Below are 17,460 nucleotides of genomic sequence, written 5' to 3'. Positions count from 1 at the left end.
TTGAGGGTGAATGACCAGGCTGCTGGGAAAGGAGCTCAGCTTTTTCTGTCACAAAAAACCTGCCCTGGGCTCAGTATGGTGAAGGGTAGGTTTATAAGTATAATTAAATAAGTAAAGAAAAACCTGCTACTTGTGGTCAGTGCCCACCCTCCACAAGCATGGTGGTGAATTTCACATGTATCAAATCTGTAAAGTGCCACTCCTAAATTTACCACCTATAAATGGGGTATTTTATTTGTTGGCGCAAATTTGCAAATCTCAATAATCTTCACATTCATACTCTGTTTAAAGCACATCTCTTTCCCCAAAACAATCCTGGAAAATGTTGTTTACCCACCACAAAGCTACAATTCCCAGTACCCTTAAAATAAAGTTCCCAGTCTTCTTTGGAGGGAAGACCTGTGCTTTAAATGTGTATTGTGAATGTGCCTGGTGAACCAGGGGAATGAAGCACACTTGTTGGTTTCGAGCAAGTCACTGTATTGCAGTCTAACTTATCTCAGAGGTTTAGTTACAGGTAGGTAGCCGTGTTGGTCTGAGTCGAAGCAAAATAAAAAAATTCCTTCAGTAGCACCTTAAAGACCAACTAAGTTTTTATTTTGGTATGAGCTTTCGTGTGCATGCACACGAAAGCTCATACCAAAATAAAAACTTAGTTGGTCTTTAAGGTGCTACTGAAGGAATTTTTTTATTTTATCTCAGAGGGTTGTTGTGAAGTTCAGAGATAAACAGAGCTATGTTCTCTATTTTTAAGAGAATGTGAGAATTGTCTGCCATATGTCCTTTGCAGCTACTAGAAGAATTACTTCCCATGAAATTAATTGCATGACTTGTGTCCATTGCTGCCATTATGCTTGCCCAACATATATTTTCTTATGCAACACAGCATATTGTCCTCTTCCCTGCAGTCCCTGAGCACCCTCAAAATCTGTTCCAGAGTGTTGGGGGACGCTCCAGAGCAGATTTGGGATGCATGCAAGAAGAGGAAAGGGGAGTGCTACTGCATGAGTAGAATTCCACATGTGCAGCATCAGATACAACTCTCTGTGTCTTTTAAATTTAGAGTACTGTCAGCAGGATCCCATACCTTTTGACTTGGTGTGCTAGATATACCAGATAAGCATAAATCTGTACTGAAACATTTTAAAGGGGAAATTCTGTGGTTTTCCCTTCCTAATAAAGTATTAAATTAGACATTAGTATACTCAATGACTTCTCTTTTTCATGTATCTACACTAGCTCATATCTATATATCAGGGAAAAGTTTTTTGTTAATAAACTTTGTAGTTACTATATAGCAAACCCCTTACTTATTGATTGTTCTTTCAGGTTATTATTTTTTTAAAGCTCATTGGCTATAAATGAGCATCCCCTATTTCTTTTTCTGTCAGGTCAATTATTAAAAAGGTAGATGATCTTTACTCTGAGTATACATCTTGCACCAGTTTCCCAGCTTCCCTTGAATTTGTGTGATAAAATCTAGTACTGGTTCTCTGGAAGCATACCTTGTAGAATAAATATTTCTATTTATATGTTAAAAAACTAGGCCAGGTTTGTTGCTTGGACAACATTGTGCACGATAATAATGGTTTGTGAAGCGATATCAGAGTTCTGATCCCTTAATGGTTATGTGTCTTAACAGTTTAATTGCCTAGAAGTAATCCTGCTTTGTGCCTTAAAGTGAAGTTAGATGTGGCATGCAGTATAAATAGCAGAATATCTTTGAGCTAATTATATTTATCTTATTTTCAGATCTTGGATGATGGGGGAGACCTGACCCATTGGGTTTATAAGAAATATCCAAATGTATTTAAGAAGATCAGAGGCATTGTAGAAGAGAGTGTGACAGGTGTGCACAGGTAATCAACCCCAAAGGATCCTGCAAATCTTTGTCTGTCCTTATTCAATATGAAGCTTTGGGAAGTTGTAGGGCCTTCCCCATATCTGGTAAGCAAGCATCTAAAAATTAAAGCTCACTTTTAATCATGATGCCCCTGCGGGATGGTAATAAGGATGGGGGAGGAATAAATAACGTCATAAAAGAAAGGTATGGCTGAGCTAAGGCAGAACCTAGGGCCTTTTCTACTATTTTAGTTCCCAAATTGTTGAGCCATGGGGCTTCTCAAGTTTAAGCTCAAAAGTTGACATGTTCTTAATGCAACATTCCTCTGGTTCCCCTTTGCCACATCTTATGTTTATAAAGAAGGAGGAATGCATTTTAATGTCCCACTTACCATTCTCTTTGGCCCGACTATTCTTCCCTATACTTTGGCTGCTCGTAGAAACTGCATGAGCTGCTGCTGCTTGTTCTTTTTTTCTCCTTTCCTCCTCCCCCCATGGGCATTTCAGTACCCAGTACTTGGTATAGATGCATCCAGTGCTAAGTGGTCATGATTTTCAGTATGGTTTAAAAGAAACTGGCTTTTGAGTCAGACCATTGCTCCATCCAGTTCCATATTCTCTACCCTGAGTTACAGTGGCTCTTCATGGTTTCTGATAGGAGTATTTTCCCAGGCCTACCTGCAAATGCCAAGGATTGAACTTGGGACTTTTTATTTATTAGATCATTTACTGATTTGTATAGTTTACCGCTGAACTATAATTTCACAGTTGAATATAATACGGGGGAGAAACATGTTTTCTTCTCTCTCCAGAAATCAAGAGGTGTAGTCACTTTGGCTTACTCACTGATGTGAAGCATTTTACATTATTATTTTTTTGCTAATTACACATATGATGGCTGTAGGATGATACTAAGGGTGCTATGTACATCAGGCCTAAATATAGCTAAATTCACCTGTTCTTTAAAAAAATATAGAATAATATATTTACTGGAAGCAGAAGATGTTTGGGGGACTCAAGTGTATATTACAGGAATTGGTACCATACTTCTGCTGTTGCTTGAAGACAAGATGCAGAGCAGACCTGGTTAATATGTGGTCCTCAGGATGTTATTGAACTCTTAACTCCTGTCAGCCCTGCCAGAATAGCCAGTGGTCAGAGATGATTGGGATTGTCATCTAGCAACATCTGGAAGGCTGCAGATTAACCACAAATGTGGAGCTTGGGTGTTAGCCCAGGGAACAAATTAATGTTCTGCTGATTACCCTGTTTTTTCTCACCGTATTCAGTTCTGAAATCTTCTCTTTCTCTCTTTTAGGTTATACCAGTTATCAAAGGCTGGGAAACTTTGTGTTCCAGCTATGAATGTAAATGACTCTGTCACCAAACAGAAATTTGATAACTTATATTGTTGCAGAGAATCCATTTTGGATGGGTGAGTCTGGCACACAGCTTTGGGAGTTGGGAGTTAAAACCCTCAGAATCAGCCCCCAGCTTCCATATTTTTCCTACTCAGATTTTTGTGTTGTGGAGTTGAATACTGCTGTGATTGTATTATCTGGTGGTCACATAGGGTCATACTACTGCAGAATTAAGAAACATTGGTCACATTAGGGCATCTCAATAAACCACTCAATGAACTTCGGCAAGTTTTCAGCTCGCATTCTCCACTCTCTCCTCCTCCTCCTCCTCCTTTATGACTGGGAGGAGGACTTCATAAGCATTTGTTTCTGGTTTCAGCTAATTGCAGCTTCCCGTTTAACCCAAAGATCTGGTTTACACTCCAGATAGTTGGTTTGCACAAGCCTATATCATGAACTATGGCTTGAAACTGGCTTGTTCTTGCCAGCCATAGTTCCATAAACCACAGTTCCCAGTTCAGATGAAACAGGAAGGCTCAGTTAGTTAAAATCAAAAGTATGTAAATGCTTCTGAAGTCCTCTGGCCCATGCAGGACAAGGAGAGGCAAGCTCCAGATTTCCCGTGGCTTGTGCACGTTACAGTTTGTTGAGACAGCTAAGCAAAGCTATTGTATTGAGTCAAGCATGCATTTTGCATGTGGTTAACTTCTCAAAAATGGTGTATTTCTCTCCCACAGCCTAAAGCGGACAACAGATGTGATGTTTGGAGGAAAGCAAGTGGTGGTGTGTGGCTATGGTGAGGTGAGTTGTAGCCTGGCTGATTCAGCAGCTCTCGGTAGTGTACAGTAAAGAGTTACCTTTGCTTTAGCATTCATTACCTTCTGTATTCATGATCTACCTTTTACTAGTAATGACTCCTTATGTGATTACTCTAAGGAGCCTTAGGAACAACTTGTGTTGCAGCAGAAGATTATGCATCTAATTGTAATGGCTGTCACGGTAATTGCAAGCTGATGATACTAGCAAGTGTTTTCACATCATTAGAAGAGTCTCTACTCTCATCTGCATTTGTGCAGTAAAATCTGGAAAGAATTTAAGAGGTGATTAGGGCACACATTATGCTTCAAGTGTGCTGAAATTTGCACAGATAACAGTGCTTCAACACGGGTGCTTCCAGTAATATAGGAATAACACAAGTTGAATTATGTATGTTTTAGGACTAAACTACATGTGCCGCAGCAGTTTTGTATGCTAACCGATTGGAGCTGCTCTAGTCATGTTAATAGGCCTATGGGGTGGAGGGAGGTCTGATTTTAATGGCAAAATGAGTTCTCTAGTGTGGAGTGGAGAATCTTTTCACAGCTCCTATATTTGCAGCTGAACCTCAGTACAGTATTGAAGTTACGTCTGGAATAAAAGCACTTAGGGAGCAGGATTGTGTAAAGGGATATTTCCAAGTTAGGGAGAGTTCTGAACTCCTCTTTTTCTTATTAGTGCTTATCTGATTCTTTCCCAACTTTTCATATAGAGAGACAGGAGCCATGGAGCTATCCATTTTTTTTAAAAAAAGGTTATTAGGCTATAATTTGTTTTCTAGTGTCATATGTGTGTAGCGTGGAGCCCGGGAACTCATTAACAGTCAACCAGCCCTTTGAGGACTGCAGCTAGTGGTGGGCATGAGCAGTGTGTACTTAAAATTGCACACTCACTACATCCAGCACACAAACCCACCCACACATGCCCACAGACACTTACAGACATTCAAGTGTGCATGCAGACACCATTTCCCCACCCAACCACCCTGGAAGGATAAAAGCTTTTAGAAAGTCATCCCCATTACACATACAAATGCATGCATGTAGTCCTCACACACATACATTCACTCTGTTACATACATGCACAAATTGCTCTCTTTCTTTACAGCAGGAGGAAATGCTATATTTTACTCTGTGAAGAGTAAAAGACAGCATTTCCATTCCTGCCTATTTGGCTCTGAGATAGGAGAGGGGAGAAATGCTGCCTTCTTACTCTGCATCTCTAAAAAGAAGACAGATAGCTTTATCTCCCAATCTTAGCACTATGATTTCTGCCTGCTCTTTAGAGAGTGATTCTAAAGAACAGGCAGCAGAGATTTTGTCTCCCGATCTCAGAGCTGATTGCCACAGTTCTGAGATCAGGAGATAAAAGGCTATGTCTGCTCTTGGAGATAACTCTCCAAAGAGCAGGCAGAGCGCTGTATTTATTTGTTGGCTTGTTTACTTATTCCTCTAAACATTTAAATAAGAAAAAAAGCAATATGGTAATATTTCATGAAAGTTAGATAGAATAAAAAGAAAAGTATATATGTGACAAATATAACTGAGCATTATACAGAACATGGATTTAAAAATTTAGTAAGGCTCAGGGACCAGAAAAGCTTGGGTAAACTTAAGTTTTATTCTCAGTGCTAAGCTATAGCTTAAAGCTACAGCTGCAGGAGCTGGTGGGCCACTTCCCACAGCTTACCACGCTGGATCTGGGCTGTGGGTTAGCCAACCCAGCCATAGCAGCGGGGGGGGGGGGAGAAACTAAGGGTGGAAGAAGACCAAACCTAAAACCAGAATACTACAAAGCTAGTCACTGGTGACTGCCTTACTGTAGTTGAGTATAAACAGAAGTCAGCAAACTTTCTAGCATTTCCCATGTGATAAACTGGTCTGAATTCACCCTGTGCATCAGTGAATCAACTGACTGTATATATTTTAAGATATCATATACTGCACTTCATGGTCCTTTGGCTGCATTGCTTACATTCTCTCTCTCTCTTTACACATGTGTGTGCTTGTGTGTATGTAGAAGTGGGGGAGAAAGAAGACAGAGATGGGCTGTACTCCAACAATGTTTCTCGGTAAATCCTGTGTTTTTAAAACACTTGTATTTGCTTAGATTTTGTAGTTGCTTTTGTGTATTCCAGGTTGGAAAGGGATGCTGTGCAGCTCTGAAGGCCCTGGGAGCCATAGTTTGCATCACAGAGATTGATCCTATCTGTGCTCTTCAAGCCTGGTGAGAAATGAGGTGTTACAAATGCTGCTGTCTGAGAGAACAAGCCATTTCTTGTATTGCTTGCTGTTCTTTTTGGGGCTACTTCAAAAGGTTAAAATTAGCCTACTAAAGAAGAGCCTCTCTCTACCCAAAACTTCACAATCTGAGGCTATACATGCAAGAAGGCATAAATCTTCAGGGAATCTTCCATTTCCTGTGCTCAGGCATTAGATTCTCCTTTGTGGGTTCCACAATTGATTGTGACCTTGTACCTCCATATGTAAGAGTCCTTTCCCTAAGTTTGACACTGTTCTGTTAATAATGGCTAATGAATAGTTTGCTGAAATGCGTTTGTCAATAAGAAGAATATTGGGGCCGGGGGGGGGGGGTAAATATGTGAATATCCTCTTAAAGAAGTAGTAGATGCTAAATACTAGGATAGTCATCAAGAGCTCCAGCAGCACTAATCTGATGTAAGATGGAATAATTGTGAAACTCCATAAGATTAATAGAAGCAGTAAAAATTAAGTGGATATGCCATTTGACTACTTTGCAGGTTTTTCTAAAAAGTAGGATAGAATGTCTACTTTAAATTTTGAACTCATAAAGATTAATAGCATGCTGCTTTTAATAGATCTTGCGAAACTTCCTTTTTTACCTCTGAACACTGATCTGTCTGCAGAAAGCCCATTTCTCTTCAGACTGTCCCACACAACTTGTCCTTTTTCAGAACTGCTTACAGGTATCAGGAAATGTCGAAGTTATTTCTCTAGTCCCTGCCTACTGTGCATAGGAAGAGCTTCGGTGTCCAATAAGGCAATCTTCTGTAACTTACCCTAAGATCAGCTGCTCTTGACTAGTAAAATGGCATATCCTGTTTCTCTTTATTTCTTCTGTTGCTACTGTTGTTTCAGGCAGTGTCAGTTATTTCAATAATACATGTGAAAAGGATTAATTTATTGGCAGTGGGTAAAAAGAGGGGTGAGGTATATGTGAAACATCTATATGAAATGTTTGAAAATATCAACCTTAAATAAATCATGTGTTTCTCCCTCTGTTTCTTCCAAATATAGACAAGGAGATAATGATCTCCATTTTAACTGTGTCTTGCTTTTAAAGAAGCAGAGGTCCAATTATTGTAGAATGGATATCTAGCAAGTTTTATTATTAATAATATAACTTGAAGTTCAATAAAATGAAAATGCACATTAATGACCCCTTTCTTCAAAAACTTTAAACCTAATAGCTGTTCAAAGCTTAGCTGAAAAAACACTTTTGAAAAATGTATTGGTGAAAACTGCAATTATTGTTATTCATGAAAACAAACTATTGCAGCAGTTTTTGTCAAACAGCTATATAGGAATGCATGTACATAACTACAGTATGACTGACAGTGGATTCTCTAAGTATCAATCAGATGTTGGGGAACAGAGTTTGAGGTTTAAAACTTAAATAGCCAGAGCAGCTTGTTCAGTTTCACGTTGCCATGTTTGATGTCCCTTTAATTTCTTACCTTCTCTTTGGCAGCATGGATGGGTTTCGGGTAGTGAAACTCAATGAAATCATTCGCCAAGTGGATGTTGTCATAACTTGCACAGGTAAACCAGTCTGGGAAGGACTGTGCACGTGTTTTGTTCATATTATTCCCACCCACCCGACATGCTGAAATCCTTCCGATTTTGTCTTTTTGCTCAGTAACAAGTAGTAGTATTTGCCCACTCAAACTTGAAACCTGCAAAGGTTATAAAGAGGACATAAGTTGTATCACTTTCTATTGTAGGTTGTATCCAAATAAGTAATTGTGCAAGTGGAATGAGTTCCGCTCATGTAACCCCCTGCACCTTTACCGTAGCTGCTCTAAGTTTCTCCCCACAAACCCTCTGGAGCAGATTTGGAGGGAAGGCAACATTTGCACGGGGAAGAAGAGGGATGGGAAATGACACTGTGCAAGTAACTCATGCAATTACTTGGTGGGATTCAGCTCACTGTGTTGGGATTAAAGTTGTAGCTACGGATAAGGGGAAATTTGATGGCTCACCTGTCTGAAGCTTGCTTTAGCTGCCTCTTTTTACTGCAGGAAACAAAAATGTGGTGACTAGGGAGCACTTGGACCGAATGAAGAATAGCTGCATTGTATGTAATATGGGCCATTCCAACACTGAAATTGATGTGGTGAGTGTCTGTTAATCTTAATTATGCTTTCAGTCATCTTAATAAATTCTAGTAGTTGATCCCTGCCTCAATCTCTCCTAGGCTAGTCTTCGTACCCCAGAGCTGACCTGGGAGCGTGTACGTTCTCAAGTGGATCATATAATCTGGCCCGATGGCAAGCGAGTTGTTCTCCTAGCTGAGGTATGTTGGTGAAGGCCTAAACAGAAGCCTTTATAGGGTTCATCATAAGGAATTGTGTCTCTTATTTTCAGGTTCCCAGGGTATTGGAAGGCTAATAGAGTGGGCGGCTAGCTATGTATCAAGGAGAAGCTGTTCTGCTGGTGAACAGAAGAGAAGATGGTGCAAGTGTCCTTTGGGTAGTTCTCAGTTGTTGTCTGACTTGAGCTTTATAGCAGAGTTCCAAAGCTAGACAGACCAGTGGGAATATGAAGATCTCAAAGGGTTTTGCTAAACAGATGTTATCCTCCTCACTGCAAAATCATGTCTGTTCTTTTCAGTTCATCATAGATCTTAACTTTTCACCAGGAAAGGAACCATGTCAGATGTTAACTATCTAAAAACATCAGTGGTTATTAGTCCTGGTCAGGCCACACTGCTCCTGGTTCAAACTGTGTAGTTATATCCCAAGTCTGCTGGGCCTGAAGTGTGTAGCATTGCACTTGAATCTGAAATATTGTATTTCTGTTTGATGGTGCTCTCTGTGCACCAGAGGTGATTTCTCAAAAAGTGTTTTTTCTCTCTCCTGTCATTCTAGGGAAGACTTCTGAATCTGAGCTGTTCAACAGTTCCAACCTTTGTTCTGTCCATTACTGCTACCACTCAGGTACATGATTTAGCCTGAAGGTTCCCCTGCCTTGCTTGACGCTGTATTTATAATGTGTTTGTAGGGATGCAAAATATAAGATACCATTATTTATATTCGTTTTCCAACTCAAGTCTGAGGAAAAGCCTAGTTAGAGGATTTATTTGAACTGCATTTTGCCTGTTCATTCTGATCTTTAAATAGAGGCATAGTATGAAAAATATTTTCAGCTAGAGTTCTAGAGAATGCTATGTGCTCAAGACAGGTAATGCAGAGCATATGAACTTGCATATTTATTTGAAGTATTTATCACAGATGAAATTAAATAAAATGTGGATTTTGAAGCAAAGGCTCAACTAGAAGGGAATGACATGGAGAACTGAGCCAAATGATCAACTGAGCTAATGAGGGAGCAAACGGGTCACCATGGGAGGAAGTTGTCTCCATTGCTGAAGCCCCACCCCTTTACAACTTGAAGCCCTGCCTAGATCTCCCATTCATTTCTGTACTTTTCCTGTCTTATTGCCTACATGTGTTTCAGGTTTCCCCCCCACAATGAAAGATCAAGGTTCTCAAGATCAACAGATCCAGTGTCCTTTCATAGTGAACCTATAAATGAATGAAATACTTACAATTGCTGCCTCTCACTTATTATTATTATTATTATGGCTCCTTCAGTTTTAAAAAAGCTGCATAACTGCCCACTATTTTGGTATCTGTTTATGCCTTTGAAAACAGAGTTTGCAGTCTGGAGAGGTTAAAATCTAAGGAAACAGAGGAGATGAATTGTTTGTTCAGCTGAATAGTGTTACACACATACAGGGGAGATTGGCCGTTCCCCTCAGTAAAATGCCTCTATGTACCTTAGTTTGTTTAGGCACTAGGGTGTGTCTTAATAACATTTTAGCATGTTTACATTCTCTATTTTTGTTCCTACTGGCTCAGCAAAGATACAACACATAGATTTCCTTTTCACTAACTTGGTGTATTCTGTACCAACAAGCTCTTTGCTGCAGTTTCAAAAAGGAAGCTAGATCCACAGAACTGTTGTGTCAATTATCCCAAAAGCTTGGACAACCACCTCTAAGTTCAATGTCTGAAGTACCGGTGCTGAACATACAGTAGACTAATAGGTTAGCCACCAGGCATGTCAAAACTACAATGATAACTTTTCAGAGTGTGCTGGAAAGAATTGATAAAGCCTGCAGTTGTTACTTCCAGCATCTCTCTGATCTTCACAGGCTCTGGCTTTGATTGAGCTTTACAATGCTCCTGAGGGACGATACAAACAAGATGTGTACCTTCTGCCTAAAAAGATGGGTGAGCAAACAATGGTAGAATTTTTAGCTGCTGCTTGTTGATCAGTGAGCGGTAGCCTCCTCTCTTGGAACACCAGGCTAGCACAGCATGTACCATTTTAATAAACATAGTTTCTTCACCACATGTTTGTGCTGGGCCCAGCCATGCTATGAGAACAGGAAGGAAATTTTAAGAACTTTAGTATATCGAGAACTTTTGTATATCGAGGCCTTATGGGCAATGTCCACCTATTTCATGTCAGCCTCCAGAGTTGAAATTTAGATGTTTTTAGATAACTGCCCCCTTTGTCTGAAATAGCTATATTTTTATTAGTCTGTTTGCTGTGATTGTAATCCTGGGTATATAAGCTAGGGATGTCCCATTTTGGGGATAATACTATCAAAAGATGGGGAAATAAACCTTTTAAAAAAATTTTTTAATGCCAGGGGTCTGCCAGTACCAAAATACAAAATCCACTAAAAGGACTACATTGAATTTTAACATTATTCTACATCGTATGGTTTATACTTTTCAGGGGGCATATATTTGTTATTTCTTTCTACATGTACATTGATTGAATGTCTTGAATATGAAAAATACAAGGCAGAAGCATCTACTGTACCCTCTGGCAAGAATTGTTAAATGAAAAACACCTGTTAAAGATTGAGCTGAGATTGAGAGATTCCAAGGTCATTTCACCTCTTAGGTTATAACTTGTCTCATGATTGAATTCAGGGTAAAAATGTTAAAACCAAAGTTCCAGCAACACACAGCCAAAAATATACTCCCCCATTGATACCCCCCAATTGACTGTCTCTCTGCCTCAGTATTCATGTAATTGCTGATATTTGTCCATCGTGTGAAATAATTATAAATGAGCTTTGCTATACCTGTAAGTGGCCTTCCTTATTGAGCCTAGCATTGGTGGGGAAAGCTTTCAGGAGTAACTGGTTAAAGATGTCTAGGCGCTATAAACAGGACCTTAGAGGTTCTAACACGTCTTCCTGTATTCTTTCTAGATGAGTATGTTGCCAGCTTGCACCTGCCTTCATTTGATGCCCATCTGACAGAACTAACAGATGATCAAGCGAAGTATCTGGGGCTTAATAAAAATGGACCCTTTAAACCAAACTATTATAGGTAACCTTCTCCATTGGGGGAAACTGGGAAACATAGAGGGACTTGCCTATAATTCAGATACGACAACATGAATTGTAATTTTTTAAAATAGTTTTGTTAGTGTGATGAGCAGGGTAGTTGTGAGGCTTCTCTGAACATCCTGGAAGGAAGATTGGGGTTCAAATAATAGTAATAAATACAGGCAAAATATAAAACCCTTCTAGCTTAAGTGTCTTGAATGAAAATGCAAACATCTAGTGCCAGCTAATGATGGATTTATACACCAGGCAAGGGAAGACTAGAATTGGACTGGCAGGACCAACAGTTCTGATAACCTAAGGCAAGAGTGCCTCCACTTGATCCTGTGTCTTGGCGGTCGCCCAGTGCTTGACTTTGGATTTCTTTCTCCTTTACTGCAGGTACTGATGGACCATAACGCTGAAGGACCAGACTACATAATCTACACAAGAGCTTTAGCAAGAATATTTTTAAAGAACATATTTTTTGTGTTACTTCTAAAAACTTTTTTATTTTTTATTTTATTCATGTGATTTTACTGCCCTCTCTTATTCTCTTTAATATTCCTCTGTCTTTGTGTCTGACTTTACAGACAACCTGGGATTTCCCTGCTGCATCACCACTAAAATAGTACAGTCTCAGCTCTATTACTAAGGAAAGGATTTCCTTGGGTAATGAAGGGCATTCCTGTCCTCTGGTCATTTTATTTTTTTAATTTAAAACTTTCTGGAGCACCTTAGTTGTAGTTGGTAGAACTGCAAAATATTAAGAGTACTATTTTTTCTGTGTGGAATTATCTACAAATTCTAAATTGCCTTAACGAGCCCCAATTTATTAGCTGCTAGATCAGTGCTTCTTTTCCTGTACTGGAACAGAGTTATATCTTGTGGCCAGTTAGGTGTATATTCAACAAATGCCTAATATTGTGTTGTGAAGAAAACAGTGGGACAATTTCAAATACTATTTATTTTTAGTTAGGCTATTTTTCCTACATGAAATATGTAGCTGCATGCCTGATTACACCAATCCTAGGTAGATTTTAACATTCTTTTTAAGTTGCTAGGGTGCTAATCTGAATTGAAATGACTATTGACTATCCACTGTCTTCACTTTTCCATAGCTTTTATATATTATGTTTTTTCTTTCTTTAAGTGAAGATGTACCAGAACCATATTTTAAAACGCAATGGGTGAGAATTCCTTTTCCTTCGAGTTTGGACATTTTTAAAGTAGAATCATAGAATTCTATGAAGATATCAGTAATACATTGCAGAATTGGTAGGGGCCACTAAGAACCAAATCAGTCCTTCTGAGCTGAGATGGGTATCTCCTGTGCTCCATCCTTTCATTTGTCCAGCGCCGGAGATATTTGGATGATGCAGTAGCTTAGCTTTTCATATCTTACAAAGCCAGTGTGGGGAACCTTTGGCCCTACCAGATGTTGCTGTACTACAACTCCTATCAGCCCCAGCAAGGGATGATGTGAGTTGTAGTTCAGCAAACAATTGGAGAGCCAAATGTCCTCCCTCTGCTGCCGCCCACACCTGCTATAAAGAATTATTCATTGTGTAAAGCACCTTCCCTCCATCTTCAGGCTCCATTTGTAGCAAATGAATATTGAAGGTGGAATCCCTTCCCATTGGCACTGCTGTTTTAAGTGCTCTGCTGCTTTAATTACCTTGGCTTAGGCTAGCCTATTCTGTCTGGTTATCTTGATGCACTGGTACCTCTCCTGCGAAACTACGGTGCAGCCAGATTTCACATATTAGTGCCATGAAAGAGGAGGGAGCTCATCTTTAGAGAGGCAAACATCAGGCTAAGGAAGGTGGTTCAGGCAAATACTGCCTGCATCTGATCACTTCAGACTAAAGTCTCAAGGGGCAGTGATGAAAAGCTAGAAAGTACTGTGAATCATAGTGAATATATGATCAACCTTGAATTTCTGTGGCTTTTTATGTAACCTTTGCAGAAAACTTGATGTAAATACAGATTACATTCCTAGTTCCATCTTCTTGAAATCTATTCCACTATTGTATGGCATTGGCTGTGGTCCTTCCTGATATCCTTCACTGAGGAGAATAATTTAACTGTGATTTGATGAGGAGTCTGAGCCACCAAACCTTTGCACGTTCATGCTTGCTCTCTCTCTTTCTCAGAGCCCTAGGTGACCTTTCTCTTGTACCTATGGCCCCAGATAGCTGTCTGGCTCCTTTCTGGCAGCTACATGGTGGCCACTTGGCCTTGCAGAATGGTTGCAGGCCATTGACTGACTTGAATGTGAGAGATCCCTTTGCCTCCAGCTCCTCCTGCCCACCCCCTTTTCCAGAATCTGACTTACATTTGGCCAGGCCAAATAAACTCTGTTCTTCCTTTTTGTTGAAGTGATCTCAGAACTGGCTTGGGTCCTTCTAAGCCAAACAGTGTGCGCTCCCAAATGTCCTCCATGAAGCTCAGGGAGGGCCTCTTCATTCCATTTGTCTGCCTCTGTGTTGCAGTGTCAATAGATACCTTAGCTAAGGGCTTCATCTCTGTATAAGCCATGGAATAAATTCTCATGCCTGGCAACACCTCAGTTCAGTCAGAGGGAGCATGTTATAGCATCAACCCAGGTGGGGATAGGTTTATTTTGTATATGAATGATTTTTAATGAATGCAATATTATTCCTTGCAGATGAGCAATAAATCATTACGCAAAATCTAAATAAAATGATTAGAAAAATATCTCTGGCTTGAGTTTTTAAAAATCTAATATAGGGATTTTCTAAATCAGTGCCACAGTTTGTGCTGTCCAAGGAAACACGTTGCCAGCACACTTTCAACTGCAAGATTCCAGTTTTATTCCATCCACATAGCAAATCATTTAATTCACTCTGAGTACATAGGATGTCTGTGGGTTGAGAAGGTATACAAATCTCTGATGTCAGAGCACAAGGAAGAGCTTGGTATCCCTGCTTCTCTTCCTCCCCAAGTAGACTTTACAGCAGGGGTGGAGAAACTACCCCGTGTGTCAGATGTGGCCTGTAGTTGGCCCTTCAGGGGTGCTCAGTGGGAAGCAGCTTGAGGGGTGAAATGCCATGGTTTTTTTAAAAAAAAACATACACAAAACATACCACAAATGTACACTATGCAAATATGGGTAAGTCCTAATAAATGGTTTTCAATCTTTATGAGAAAACAAAATTCTGTATAAATTAAGTAGGGTAAATGCTTTTGTTGGGTAAAACGCACACTTTCAAAATGTTCCTCTGAAGTAAGATCTGTTGGAAGAAAATCAAAGTAAATTTTTAAAATGTTTCAGCAGAAAGGTAAATTACTGTTCCTTGCAAAGAATGTCCAGGCAGTCTGCAGTTGCACTCATGCAATTTTCAGGATGCAGATGCATTTTGAAATTTTAGGCTTCAAATAGCTATAAGACACAGCTTTGCAGTTCCTCTGTGCTTTAACATTGCTTGCATTTCTCTTATGGAATTATTGATTACTCTTTGCCTTTTGCATAATTAGCATAGAGACAATGGTGATTAGGAGCTTTACTCTTTTAAAACTTTTTTTAAAAGCTTATGGAGAAAATGGAAAGTGAAATCTGAGTGGAGTTGCTAAGAAAAAAGCCCCTTGTTTTCATAGGAAATACCATTTTGTATGTCTCTGTATATGTTAAGAATGGATTGGCATGTTGATATGGCCCCAGTCCTACTTTTTAGGAAGGGAATAACTGCCATTAAGTTAGCATTAGAAACTCATTGTTGACATATCCAAGCTTCCAGAAGCAAACACACTTCTATGGCTGTCTAGCCACACTGGATGCAAAACAAACCTAAGCTTGTTCCCATTGCTAATAAAATAGTGATGGTGTTGGGCTTTCCATGCAAACTTTAGTTGTTGAGTTCACATTAACATAACCTACACTGAACTATTTGGTTTTTAAAATAAATAAATAAATAAATGGTACGTAACATTATTTCTATCCCTGTAAGTCCACAGTCAGTAAAAGAGTGTATGGATATACCAGACATCTTGATCTTGCTTGCTGTAGTCCAAGAAACTCTTCTCATTGTGGTGGGCAGAGGCAGTTCATATTGTTCCCTCATTTACTTCTTTCTTGTGAACACATTTCACATCTTTAATGCTTTCTATTTGTTAAATTGTTGTAACTGAATATGGCCTAAAGCATTCTGCAATTATCTACAGTCCTTTTCCTCAATGGGCCATCCCTGATTCCATTGGACCCCCTCAATCTCAGATGTTCCTATTGCTACTACACATTTCTGTTCTGCTTCTGTATGGCTACTAATACTTTAGTAGCCTGGTCATGTGCATACTGGTTGGAGGTCCCCAATATTCTCAAGTAGCAGGCAAGTGAAATGCCATCCCACCAGCATTTCAGTGGTACATCACAGATATGCCAGTGATGCTATCAGAAGTGTATATTTCAAGCATTTGTGGCTTTTGCCAATGTTTTGGTAAGATTGTACAGTAGTGCTTTTATTAATGTCCTCCTTACAACTACCCTACTGCAGGTTTTTTTTGTTTTTGTTAAAAATAAGCTCATTAAAAGATTGAACAAGCTGTAGGTAAAAGTGATAGGATCCACATAGTGTTCAATAAGGTTTTCTTTCTGCACATGAATAAATACTAGCATGAGCTGGTACGTAGGGCTCAGCTTGCAGAGTGTTAATAATGAATGTCCACGGTGTCTCCCTCTTTCCAAGTTCAAGATGCTGTTAAAGATACATAGTAAGCAGGCAGATGTTAAAAACATGCAGCAAACTGTTAACACTGACTAGTGGCTTGCTATGGAAACTATTTAAATACAGTGCTGCATTGCAGTGTTAAAAGCACTGGTGACCTATGTGTTTAGAGTCATAGAAATTTTGTAAGGAGCTGTAAGACTACACTAAGAAACATTAGGCCTTTTAAGCCCTATCTCAAAGGCACACTGTTCTATTTAAATAGAATGCATGGATAATCGTAAAATCCTTATTGAGCTGCTTCACAAGTGCAACCCTAGTTGCTGTAATAGATTTTTCCAGCACGTGCATGTGGGAGTGAGCGATCCAGAAAGTGTGTCGCAGATCTGGGTCTGGGAACCTTTTTGAAATGTCCAGTTTCTCTTTCTTGCCCTTCCTTTATTTAGATGCATAATTTTCAGAGCGCTAGCCAAGTTCCAACGAGTGTCTTGTGGCACATAACGAATTTATTGTGCCTTAAGCAGTTCTATTTGAGTCTCCTCTGTCAGATGCATGAAGTGTCCTCAGTTGGCAGGAATATATGCGTAAGTGGGGGAAATGTGAACAGTGGAATCGAATGACAGTGAAATGCAGGAAGTGCTTTCTGTATTTCATTGCCGTTTGATTCCGGCGTTCACAATTTTTTCTCTCCGCCCCTGCGCACAGCCTGTGTTTCTTGCACCCTTGTCAATCATGAAGCTGCTGGTTTTGAGAAGATGACGATTTGAGAGCTAAACCCAAGTTCTGCATAAGTGCGCTTCACTTGCACCGTCTGCCGGACTTTACGTGACAGCTCACGGCTATGGCCCTACGAATCAAACGATCCTCCGTTGCCTTGGGAACCATTTCACAGACTTTACAAAAACCGGAGAAATGCCAGCTTTCAGGCAGCGCCTCCTTTAAAAAGGATAACGCGACGCAACCAAGATGGCTGCCGCGCGAGGTCATCAAGAGCCCTTTGATCCGCTCGCCATTCTCAATCTGTTCCTGTCCTTTCCATGAAACAACCAGCTTCTCATTAGCCGCGCCCGCCGATGGCGCGCTGACGGCGCCGCCGGCCCATCCGCTTCCTGCGAGAACCTAGCGCTGCCTCGGCCCAGTTC

The 17,460-nt window shown here is 40.0% G+C and overlaps 1 protein-coding gene across 1 annotated transcript in view; it reads left to right on the top strand.

Annotated features, from left to right (window-relative positions):
* Window positions 1–14,354, top strand: part of AHCYL1 (adenosylhomocysteinase like 1) — a 47,720-nt gene extending 33,366 nt beyond the window's left edge. The window contains exons 7-17 of the mRNA XM_035122278.3: window positions 1,753–1,859; window positions 3,161–3,277; window positions 3,941–4,004; window positions 6,157–6,245; window positions 7,752–7,822; window positions 8,302–8,396; window positions 8,478–8,576; window positions 9,151–9,219; window positions 10,440–10,518; window positions 11,517–11,637; window positions 12,036–14,354. Coding sequence (XP_034978169.1) covers window positions 1,753–1,859; window positions 3,161–3,277; window positions 3,941–4,004; window positions 6,157–6,245; window positions 7,752–7,822; window positions 8,302–8,396; window positions 8,478–8,576; window positions 9,151–9,219; window positions 10,440–10,518; window positions 11,517–11,637; window positions 12,036–12,042 — 918 coding nt within the window. The 3' untranslated portion in view covers window positions 12,043–14,354. The remainder of the gene's footprint in view (window positions 1–1,752; window positions 1,860–3,160; window positions 3,278–3,940; window positions 4,005–6,156; window positions 6,246–7,751; window positions 7,823–8,301; window positions 8,397–8,477; window positions 8,577–9,150; window positions 9,220–10,439; window positions 10,519–11,516; window positions 11,638–12,035) is intronic.
* The last annotated feature ends 3,106 nt before the right edge of the window (window positions 14,355–17,460 follow it).

This window comes from Zootoca vivipara, chromosome 7, assembly GCF_965207765.1.
Source record: "Zootoca vivipara chromosome 7, rZooViv2.hap1.1, whole genome shotgun sequence".
NCBI classification, from domain to species: Eukaryota; Metazoa; Chordata; class Lepidosauria; order Squamata; family Lacertidae; genus Zootoca; species Zootoca vivipara.
Note: the sequence above shows the minus strand (reverse complement) of the source record. Positions and strands in the feature narration are given on the sequence as shown.